At 34.6% G+C, this 12,302-nt stretch overlaps 1 protein-coding gene across 1 annotated transcript; it reads left to right on the forward strand.

The window, feature by feature from the left end:
* Positions 1-5,982: 5,982 nt before the first annotated feature.
* LOC146951142 (telomere repeat-binding factor 5-like) lies at positions 5,983-11,547 on the forward strand. The gene is made up of 6 exons (XM_085747112.1): positions 5,983-6,224; positions 6,409-6,674; positions 8,139-8,223; positions 9,184-9,273; positions 10,434-10,716; positions 11,166-11,547. Exons 1-6 carry the CDS (start codon positions 6,075-6,077, stop codon positions 11,195-11,197), a joined length of 906 nt encoding a protein of 301 aa, XP_085603238.1. The 5' UTR covers positions 5,983-6,074; the 3' UTR covers positions 11,198-11,547.
* Positions 11,548-12,302: the final 755 nt, after the last annotated feature.

Raw genomic sequence — 12,302 nt, forward strand, 5'->3', positions numbered from 1 at the left:
TCTACGTTTGTGGGTGTTTAACACATTTTTAGGATCCTTAAAAAAAATCAGGATAAAGGGTGTCAGGCACCAACAAAATTCTCTAGGAATCAAAGTTCAATTTTAGAAATGGAGAGACAAAAATTTTAATGTATGCAAAATTGAGGATAAAAACCGATATGAAAATAAAAATTCTACCAACTTTTTTATAGAAAAAATACATTAAATTAAAAATAATTTCTTTTCAGGTGTAGTCAAGGTTGCCTCATGGTTTTGAGAGGTTTTCCCTTTGAAATTTCTTTTCAGGTGTAGTCAAGGTTGCCTCATGGTTTTGAGAGGTTTTCCCTTTGATTGCGATAAATAAATATGGTAATGACCAAAATGATGACCTTACTTCACTGCCTTTAAACAAATAGAACATCGAGTTGCTCAAGAAAGAGTGCAATCTCGTAGTCCACAGTCAAAGATGGTCTGATTCGATTATAAAGATTTTGTTGTACAAATATAAAGTGGGAAAAAAATTATGTTGTTTTTCTTAAAAACATTGGGTTAATTGCTAAAAAAAAAAAATTGGAACAAAAGCAAATTTATTGTATATCATTAATAATCAAGGGGTACAAAGTATGAGGTACCTCATGAAAAATATGGGGCTAGGGTGGGATAAGGCAGCTCTAGCAATACTATGAGCTACTCTATTTGTTTGTCTCCTAACAAACGACACTACATAATCGGGATTACCACTTAATAAGCTCTTAATTTCGGTTACTAAATCACCAAATTCATTGAGAGGGACATTGTGAACTTTAAGAGCATCCGCCAAACTCTTGCTATCCGTTTCAAATGTTACGTAGTGCAGGTGGTTCGATATTGCCATTTTTAGAGAGTGGGGAAGACCAAGAGATTCAGCTTCCAGGACAGATACATATAAGTGCAAGTATTCAGATTTTCCCATTAATAGTGCTCCTGATGAGTCTCTAAAACACAGTCCATAAGCCATTGTTGTGTTATTATTGAAGATGGCAGCATCGACATTGCATTTGATGTGTCCCAATGCCGGTTTAGTCCAAATTGGGTGCTGATCTTGGGGGCGCACCGGATGTTTAGCTCTTTGCATGCAACTCCATTCGTGTAGCACATCATGAGCTCGTGTAACAATAGAGGGTGGTGTAGTGTCTGTAGCTTCCCAAAGCTTAGCATTACGACTCTTCCATAGGCTCCAGAGAGTCATGGCAACTAAGAGTCTGTCTTGTTCCTTCAACCTGGTGAATAACTCAAACATCATAGTCGAGAAATTACTCGCCCTAGTGAGCAACTCACGAACAATGTTGCCAATGCCTAGACGGTCCCAACACTCAATGGCTTTGGAGAAAATAAAGAAGATGTGCATATGAGATTCTGCCAAGAGATCACAAGAGACACATGATTCGGTGCACGGAATGCCACGGGTGGAAAGGTTAACCCTTGTTGGCAAGCATTGATGAGTTGTTCGCCAAAGAAAACCACGGACTTGAGGTGGTACTTTGATATTCCAAAGGAGCTTCCAATGAGAACTATTTAGAGGCTCAGAAGCATGGATGAGATCAATGCAAATTCTGTATGCGGATTTAACCGTATAGAAACCATCAGTTGTCGCCCTCTATATACGAGAGTCATCTGCAGGCCGAGAGTATAAAGGTGTGGCAAGGATGGCGTTAGCATCTGTGTGAGTGAAAAGTAATCGCGCAATAGTATGGTCCCATGATAGGGAACTCGGGTTCATCAAATGACTAACTGTTAGGTCCTCATAAAAAGGCGGAGGGGTAGTTGATGGTTTGAAGGATGGGAGGTTGCGCACCCACGGCATGTTCCACACATTAATTTTGGTACCATCACAATTCTTCCATCTATGACCCAATGTAAGCAAGTGTTGGGTACTCCAAAGACTTCTCCAAGTATAGCTTGGATTATGGCCAATAGGGGCCTCCAAGAAATCCCTTCGCGGGTAATATTTGGCTTTGAGAACACGAGTAAGAAGTGAAGAAGAGTCAGACAAGAGTTTCCAACTTTGCCTACCTAACATAGATAGGTTGAAAGCTTCCATATTACGAAAGCCTAGGCCTCCATGATTTTTGTGTAGAGTTAGTTTGTCCCACCGCATCCAGTTGATTCCACGACGACCATTCTTATTAGAACCCCAGTAGAAAGAATTCATGATCCGTTCAATTTCCTCACAAAGAGAGGTAGGGAGAAGGAATGCACCCATGCAGTACGATGGAATTGCCTGAGCTACAAATTTGATCAAAACTTCCTTGCCGGCTCGGGAGAGAGAACGAGCACTCCAAGAGCGAGATTTTTTCCAGATACGATCCTTCAAGTAAGAGAAGATGGCTTTCTTACTGTGTCCTTCCATAGAGGGGAGGCCGAGGTATTTCCCAGAACCAATTGTATTAGTGACACCGAGGAAAGATGAGATTGCGGTAACAACATCAAGTGGAGTGTTAGCACTGAAAGCAATGGCTGATTTGCCGTAGTTGATAGCTTGACCCGATGCAAGTTCATAGTTGGAAAGAATTTCTTTTAAACTTTGTGCTTCATGAGTAGTTTCCTTACAAAAGAGAAAACTATCATCCGCAAATAGGAGGTGGTTGATCGGTGGGGCACTTCGGCAAACACAGGTACCGTGGAGTTTACCTCTTAATTTGTATTTTTTGATGATAGAGGATAGACCTTCAGCACATAAAATATAAAGGTAGGGAGAAAGAGGACAACCTTGACGGAGTCCTCGTTATGGAGTAATCGGCCCAATTCGGTTCCGTTGAACAAAACGTGATATTCCACAGAAGTGATGCACATCATCATCCAAGAGATCCACTTAGAGTTAAAGGGTTAATTGCTAAATTGAATCCCATAAAACCTGGAAAAAAAAATGACTATATGTAAAAATATAGATTATATCCTTGCAATTTGATATTTTTTCTATTTTTGACCTCGTATTTTTTTAAGTAGATATAATATAAACTCTAGAAAAGTGACATAAAGGTTGCATGTTTTCATGATTTATTACACACATGTTTAGAACGTTAAAATATGACTTTGTAAAGTTTCATAACATTCTGACTACGTCCAATTTATTTTATTTTTCAACGAAAACGTGTAAAATTGTAATTTTGTTCTGAGTAAGCATATACTCATAAGTCAAATTCCGTTTCCTAATTTTGAAAGCATGTTTATAACATCATAAGAACCTCCCATGCTGAATTTTTCATCGGGGTTAAGTAAATTACCCATAGCCCTTATGAGCTTAGCTCAGTTGGTGAGGACATTACGTAATATATGCTGAGGTCGGGTTCGAACCTCGGGCATCCCATTTATTCATCGAGGTGAATTTCTAGGCACTATGGCTACTTGACGCGAAAAAAATAAACTACCCACAATTTTTTAATGGGCAACTTTTTTTTTTTTTTTTTACGTATAAGAGTCGGTGATCAAACCCTTAGCCATTGTTCAAGGAACCATAATCATTTATCGCTAGGACCGATTTATTGTTCATCTTCAATGGGCAACCAATGCTTCATGTAAAATTGTTTCGATATTTGTAAAAAATTTAAAACGATAATTTAAAATAACAGATATAACAATAGTATTGTTATCTTTGCCAAAAGAAAATGTCGTACAAATCAATAATAAAATCATAAAAAAAATAAAATATTCAATAAATCGAACCGTACAAATAAAAAGAGTAAACTGCAATCTCCTCTTTTAAAAGATCCGTAAATTACATTACACTTCCATATTAAAAGATCCGTAAATTACATTACACTTCCATATTATATCATAATGTACACTCTCACTCCCTCTTATCCAAAACATATTAGAAAATAATTACATTCGTCAGAGAGATGCTTTAATTGTATTTCTCTTCCCTTTTATGCTGAAATTTACAATGTACACTCTCTTAAGTTTTTTTAACACTTGGTACTAGCTGAGTGGCAAAAGCTTGGCATTGTAATGTCAAAGTAGTGATTTCGAATCCCTTTGAGGACAATTGTTAAATTGTCATTAGTGTCACCTAAATGAATAAAAATTTCTCCTTTCTTCAATTCATTTTAAAAAATATATTATTTCTAACAGTTTGGCGATGAATACGCAACACACAAAATTCGAAGAAAAACAATATTGCAAGTCCATTTTAATATAATCAAAATTCTAATGCATAATTTATTTGTTTTTGATTCATAATATCATTAACTTATAATTTTAAACTCTATTATAAAACACAAATCAATACAAGATAAAATTTTGAAAAATTACTAAAGCTAATAAAAATACGACTATTTAAAAATGAATTTTGTATTATAAATCATTAACTTAATAATAAAATTTTAAATTTAATTATCATTGACATTGAAAATTATAAAGAAATGGATTATTTTTTCTTAAATCGTGGCTCAGTGTTTGTAGATATCGCAAACATATTTATTTATGTTAAAATGAATTAAAGTATAGTACATGTTTAATTTTTTAAGAGATAAGAGTGTAATTCAAGTATCCCTTGAGGGATAGGCGTATAATTTACTTTCGATTTTTACTACTCAATAGAGGAGAATGCATATTTTAACATAAGAGAGGAGGTGAGTGTAATTCAAGTTTATCTTATGAAAAGATAATGTAATTTATTCAAATAAAAAAATGTGACAAAGAAATAGGGTTAAGCTTTGTACTTGACCACTACTAGCAATTGTACATACCTATTGAATCCAAATTGAAATTGAACAAACAAAATAACGAACGTATTCATTGTTGTTCCTAATCAGCACTGTAAGCAACAAAGTAGTACTTTGAAGAGATGGGAAATCAAAAGTGGACATCTGAAACAGAAGAAGCGTTAGAAAAAGGTGTCAAGAAATACGGCGTCGGAAAGTGGGCAGATATTTTGAAAGACCCTGAGCTCGGTCAAATACTCGCTAGTCGTTCCAACACTGATCTCAAGGTTGTTTATTCTCTACTTCTCTAATTAATATTAGGGTTAGGGTTTTGTTCTTGTGAAATTTGAAATTAATTAAATCAATTGTGTCTATCATTATTGGTTATAATTGATTGTTTACCAGGATAAATGGCAGAATTTAACTTCTAAGGACAAATCATTTGTTCCTTATCATGCTGCTTCTTCGGTCAATGTTGCTTTGTCTCATGTTGTTCCTGCTCTAGCTCTAGCCAATGCTACTCTACAAGGTGTTACACGATAATGGAGCATAATTGCAGGAAAAACACTAATTATTTGTGGTTAAAGTTTTGCTTTTCTTTTAGTATGTAGACAAAGTGACAAACAATATATAAAACTCACATACACAACTACAAAGTCTCAAGTTCAAATTCTGATGAAGGTATCTATCCTAATATGTTAAATTTGTGGTGGGTACCTTGCCTGTGATGTATCGAGTTCAAGGTCTTGGAATCGATGCTTATGGAATAAAAGATTAATGAGTTAGGGTTATTGATGTCTCATTAACAATGTTAGTTCAACCAAGTCTTATGAACAAATAACCAAATAAGTTTGTTCTTGTAATAGTCATTTTTACAAAAAAAATAAAATAATTGTTCCTGTTTATCTTTTCTTCAAGGTTCAATGCAACATTTTTATTCTTTTATCGATAATATCTTTAACTATTTATTGTCAGAAAGAAATAACAAAGAAAAAATAGAATGTTAGATTGAGATAGAGTTTTGCCACCTATTACAACTTAAGAATTAGTCTCTGCGACTAAAATTAATCCCTGCAATACACAAATACTATCTCACAAAAAAGAAAAAACACATATACAATTATAAAAGTACAAATACTCCTCAAATTAGACATGTTCTAATGTCGGATAAGTATCGTGTCCGACAGTAACACATATAATTAAGTTATTTTTTCAAATTATTATCGTATTGATGTGTGCGTGTCTGTGTCATGTCTAGTGTAAGTGTTTAGTGTTAGTGTAGGTTCCTAGGTATAAATACCAAAACGTGGAAAGGGTAAGAGTTTTTCTTGACTAGTCTATTATTACTCGGTGAATCGAAACTGAAAGAGAATAACGCATTCGTTGCTGATCGTGCTCAGAAAGAGAAGAGAGATGGGAAATCAGAAGCAGAAGTGGACAGCTGAAGAAGAAGAAGCTCTGCATCAAGGTGTTCAGAAATATGGTGCTGGAAAATGGAAGCACATTCTCAAAGACCCTCAATTCAGTCAAAAACTCGCTAGCCGTTCCAATATTGATCTCAAGGTTCGTTTTGTCTTCCTTAATCAGGGTTAGGGTTTATGTTTTTGTGAAATTCAATTTGAAATTGATTCAATTTCTGTTCATCATGTTTATCAATGATTTTTGTGTCCAGTTTATGTTTTTGTGAAATTAACTCTGAAATTAATTCAATTTTGTTTATCATGTTTGTGATTGATTTTTTGTTCAGGATAAATGGCGGAATTTGAATGTTTTTCCTGGTCAAAACCCTAAAACTCCCAAGGGTAAACCATCTGGGTCTTCTCCTGCTCCAAGCAATGCTACTCCTTCTCCGTCTCCTGCTCCTGGTACTCCTGCTGCTTCTGCTGGTACTCCTGCTGCTGCTGCTGTTGCTCCGGTCAATGTTGCTGCTACACCTCAAGCTCAGACTCCGATTCGGACTCCTACTAGCCAGCCTTCTCAGAATGATGACAATGCTGCCAAGATTTACCCTCAGTATAATCCTTTTCCCCTTTCTTTATGTAATTTTGTGAATTGAGTATTTGATTTGTGCGCAAATTGTGTGTGGTTGTTTGATTTGGAGTGGATTACCAATTTGCCCCTTGATTTGTTTGTTTACACCTTGAAATTTACGAATAGAGCAAAAAAGACGATGACATCGAGCAACATGATCTTTCTGTTGACTTGTAAGGACTAGTTTGACAGTAAGTAATATAATTTAGGGATTAATATGCTAGTAAGTGATATAATTCAGACTTCAGAGACTAATTTGATGGTAAGTTATATGATTTAGGGACCAATTTGAGAGTAAATTGGATACAAGTTAGCAGAAAGATCAAGTTATTTGCAAAAATTCAAAACCAGGGTCTTTTGCCTAATTGCAAATTTTAGGGGTGTAAATGTTCGGCCTCTTCAATTTCATTGGGTGAATTGGTGATTTACTCTTTGATTTGGTACTGGATAAAAGTACGAGTTTGATAGGAATGCATTGTTCGCTGAACTTACTTTTGCCCCAACATCTAATGAGAACTCATCCTATTATTATTGCCACACAAGCTGATTTTGTAATCATGTTTTAAAAGTAACTACAAAATACTGAATTATGAATGGGGTTGGTGCATGTCCCCTTTTTCCTCTGAAAGGATTGTATATTTATTGCACAAACACCAACATGTGATTCGTGCTTCCTATTGTGAAAAAATCATGCAGTTGATGTTGTCATCCGATTTTGATTGTTGGATCAAGATTGGAAGACCCACTTTGTTAACTTTGAGTCCAAAATGTATAATAAGAATGTGAGCCTTATGATCTTAATCAGATGGTTTGAATCAGCGACTGCACGATTGCATGAGTACATGGAATCCAAATTGAAAACCCCCTCCATCTCATTTGAAAAATTACTCTTCACCAAGGGATTTTCTTTTTGAAGAATTCATATGCCAAAGAAATGCCATGATACAATTATATCCCATACTCGAGACAAATTAACAATAGATGGGGGGTTTCTCTAAAACCCCGGAATTCCTGGCAAATGGAGTGGAGTGACAATCTTGAATCATGAAATCCACAATAAAACAATTTGCTACCCAGCTTGAACCCTGAATTGGTACGTGCCAATTCTCCATTTAATTCATAGAAAGTGGCAAATAGGTGGGTGAAGATTGAAGATACTTCTGTGTTTTTTTAAAGATGAAGGGCTTAGGGTTTAGGAACTACTATTATATTTGTGAAAGTGTTCTGATTTTAACATGGTTCTGTGTTTCAGTAAAACATGTTTAATAACTATTCACTGCAAACATGTTTTAGATCGCTTACATCTAGCTGAGTATCATGAAGTGTTATATGTTGTAATTTGTAAATAATGTACAGACTTTAGACCATGATATATCTTATTTTTGTTATATCCTGTCAATTAAGAACATATTATGAGGGCTTCTTTGTACTTTTTATTTTTATCAGGTACAATTCATTGGTTTTTGAAGCTCTATCAACAATCAAGGATCCCAATGGTTCTGACTTAAATGCTATTATTAGCTTCATTGAGGTGAGGTGACTTTCATGGGGGTATTGTTTTTCTATATTTGACTACTTATGATCACTATTTAGTGGATTAGTTGAATGACTTTGTTCTTAGATCATGTAACATAAATTTTATTAATTGAATTGTGCTCAAAGATCTTAGATTGAATTGCGGCTGTCCAATTAGGTTTTATGACTCCCAAATGCTTGACTTGCTGTGATGATTATGCTGTCTATATTTTATTATTTTACGTTCAAAACATCAAAAGTGTTTTCCTTTTGGTGGAAAGGTATTTTGAAGTATTCATTGACATTTGTGTAATATGTAACGTCAATCATTTGGGTACAGTATGCATTTGATTGTGGCAACATTTTTTTTTTTTTTTGAAAGGCGATTGTGGCAACAAATTGATACGAATTGGAATTGCAGTACTGTGAGGTTCTACAACGAACCTCCCAATTGCCCAAACTCTCTCCTTCCTTCTTATTTGGCAACACTTATTTCTCCCAACCATCTCAAGAAGATCCCCGACTAACTACCTTTAACTTCCTCGGGACCTCAACCTATAATGTATCAGAGGGACTAAAATAAAAAATGGGTATCTATAGAGGGCTGAAAATGTTATCTGAAGCTATTTTTTATTGCGTATTATTGTAGCAATATCTGTACCACCAGTTCAATATCAGTCGCTTTGCCATTTATTTTTACACCGGAGAGTTTAAAATCAATTCATCAACTCAAGGATTTTTGCCACATGTAAAAATTGCATATTTTGTCCAAATAAAATTTGAGATTGTGTTGCAATTTCCTTGCTTTTGTGTTCGGGTGGATTCCTTTTTATGGGAGTTGGGGACTTGGGCCAGAAATGTAGCTTACTTCGCACCATCTATCGTGCTTTTTGATCTTTTAAATGCGGGATATTTTCTATTTCTAGTATGTTTTTGTTTTATACTTTTTGAGGAATAACGACTCATAATCCTGCAGCAAAAGCACAACTTGCCTCAAAGTCAAAATTTCAGAAGGACACTAGGTGCAAAGTTAAGAAGGCTTGTCAGTCAAGGGAAACTTGAAAAGGTAAATTAGTCCTCTGTAATGCTTTAAAGAAATGTTTGTGTTAAGAGTATTATATTCTCTGTATGTTGCCTTATACTCCTTTATAGTGTGTGCTTAGTGTTTGTGACTTTAGAAGCATTTACATATGATTAGTTAGTTACTTATTTCTGTTTGGTTGTTAGATTCAGATGCACTTAGTTGAGAGTTAAGTCAGTTTACTCTTGGCTTAGTCTTTATAAATAGAGATCCACTGTATTCCAAAGTCGGTTAATCAATGCGTTTTACATGATTTTTTGAATTTCTGTCACATAGGCTACTCTTTTATAAGTTTTCCTCATTTTCTGTCACTTTCTTTTAAAAATTGTATGTTATAGCATTTTGTTTTTCTTATTTAAGCCTTGAAGCCTTTCCTTTATATTGATATTATATGATCCCTATATTAGTGATCCCCATTGCTGAAGAAATTATTGTCCTGCTACTCCATAATTTCTTTCTGGATCCTTTTTATTCGTTATCCTTATCATGTTACCTTGTTGACTTCATACTTGTTAGATGTGGGATTATAGACATCTTATAGTTTTGTGTCGATACTATAGCTATTTCTCACTGATTTTTTCCGGCGATTTTCATGTTAGACATGCGTCTGTTGGAAAGATATTTTGTCTTACCAAAAATGCTTCATTTTGCTTGCCTCAATGTTGTATGTTCTATGTTTTCTTTTTACTCTGTTACTTCTAATGGTTTGGAGGGAAAAAAATTGCTCTAGGATTAATTGTAACAGGATATTTAAGCCCCCTGTTGTTACAGTCAAGTGGTTTAACTGTGAGGACATTTTATTTGGAATCCCAGGTTCGGTCCAGGGTCACCAAACTTCCCCCTCCCCGTGTTTGTGTTTATTTGAGTATGTTTTGGCCACTAGGCCAATAGCAGAAAAAGAAAGAGTGAAGCTTGCTTTCTTGAGTCCGTGTTGCTTGAGGAAGGAGAGGGGGATAGAGAAGGGTCAAATTGTCTACTGATACCATGCTAGAAAGATTGAACGTGTGTAAAATGGAACTAAATTCTTATTGAATCAGTATTGTGTTTCTATCTAATTGTAACTGCTAGACAACAAAACAGAAAAGAACTTACTATAAACTGTAACTGCGACTCAACAGCTTAAACTAATCAGTCATCACCTGCAGGTACAAAATGGTTACAAGATAAAGGACACCTCAGTGGGGGTGAAGTTAGCTGATGACTCAAAACCACCTACACCAAAAGAAATGGACCTGCCAGGGTCATCTAATAATTTTGCATATGATGATGCCATAAAGGAAGCTTCCGAAACTCTAGCCTGCAGACTTGCTGACGCGGAGAATAAGTCATTTTTGGCTACTGCAGCAGTCAGGGAGACAGAAAGATATTCAAAGTTTGGGGAGGAAAATGATGCAATGTTAAAGATTGCAGAAGAGATTTATGCAAAATGTACTGCAGATAAGCAACCCTATCTACTCGTAAATAAATTTTCCAACTATAAGTTATGCAAGTAAAATGACCAGGGGCGAAGCTATGCATACTTATGCAGTAGCTTTGGCTACCCCATTTATTTTTCTTTTATTTGAACAACTTAGCTTATTTTGTTATTAGCTACCCCAATAAAATATATTTAGCTACCGCATATGAGTTTATTTGTCAAAAACTAGTAGAAATAGGAAAATCAAAAGATATTTACTTGTTTGATAGATGTTTTATGTCTTATTTTGAAACTTTTGATCCCATAAACAACTACAGATAGAGCTTTGTTAACAATAAAAATCGTCAAAATAGCACATAAAATATATTTATTTTATTTATTTAGATTTGGCCACCTCGTAAAATAATGGGTAGCTTCGCCGCTGAAAATGACCATTGTTCTTTTGGTTCTGTGATGGCAGGTATGCTCGGTGAAACTGTTCGCTTCACTTAATTTGGTAAATGCCTATAGTGTTTTTGTTTCAACATTTAAACTGGTCCATCCAGTGAAAAATGTTTTTAGACGCTCCCCCCCCCAATAAAAAATTTAAACCTTTATTTCAAGTTCCTTTGAGACCACTGTTTTTGTGTTACTTTTTTTTTTGGGAATAAAATTGGTCTTTAGTTTTGTGAAAGTGGTTTTTTTTCTATATAGGAGATTGGATTTCAGACAAGTGTCATAACTTGACATGTGTTGGATATGATTGTCGTAATAGTTGTGTTATTTAAACATCAAAATATTGATACAGTAATAGTTGTGTTATTTAAACATCAAAATATTGATACAGTACATAGTTATCTCTATCTATCTCATACTTTTTATATTTTACACTTCACACGTATTTAAAAAATACACTCGAAAAACACTTGACGCCGTATTTGATACAATATATGATTTTTTTGATAATATTTGAAACAAACGGGGTCTTGTGTGATATCAAACATCCACTTTGGGAGCGGTTGTTTTAGATTTCAACAAAATAGATTTTATGTTAGAAAAATCTAGAGGTTTTTTTTAGAGAATTTGAAAAAATATCTGAAGCTATTTGCGTTTGTTTTATTATCCAAAAAAATCATTTTTTGAAAAATAAAATGATTTTTTAATAGTTCATGTCTTTCCTCCTTATGTTTGAAAAAAAATAGATTTTGAGAAAAGTTAATCCTAATAGTTTTTTATTGGGTTAATACTGCTTTACCCCCTGTAATATAGGTCATTTCCGATTTTTCCCCCTGTAAAATATTTTTTTTGGATTCCGTCCTTGTAATTTGAAGATTTTTTGGTTTTAGACCTTCATGAAAAATTTTGCCCCCTATAATTCGAGGAAATTTCGGTTTACCCCCTGCAATTTGAGCAAATTTTGGTTTACCCTCCTGTTAATTTGAGAAAATTTCGGTTTACCCCATCATCGATTTTGTATAGTCAAAATTCATGAAGGTCCAAAACCAAAAAACTTCAAATTACAAGGACGGAATCCAAAAAGAAAATTTTACAGGGGGGAAACCGGAAATGTCCTATATTACAGGGGGTAAAGCACTATTAACCCTTTTTTATTTTAGAG

Source organism: Medicago sativa, chromosome 2 (genome assembly GCF_051527215.1).
Source record: "Medicago sativa cultivar Bolivia chromosome 2, Bolivia_mono, whole genome shotgun sequence".
In the NCBI taxonomy this organism is placed as follows: domain Eukaryota; kingdom Viridiplantae; phylum Streptophyta; class Magnoliopsida; order Fabales; family Fabaceae; genus Medicago; species Medicago sativa.

Bases quoted from the DNA above. Each gene is read 5' to 3' on its own strand.
- LOC146951142 (XM_085747112.1), top strand. From the start codon at position 6,075: ATGGGAAATCAGAAGCAGAAGTGGACAGCTGAAGAAGAAGAAGCTCTG. The intron at 8,224-9,183 runs GTGAGGTGACTT...ATAATCCTGCAG, and splicing joins CTATTATTAGCTTCATTGAG to CAAAAGCACAACTTGCCTCA. The intron at 10,717-11,165 runs GTACTGCAGATA...CTGTGATGGCAG, and splicing joins AGAAGAGATTTATGCAAAAT to GTATGCTCGGTGAAACTGTT.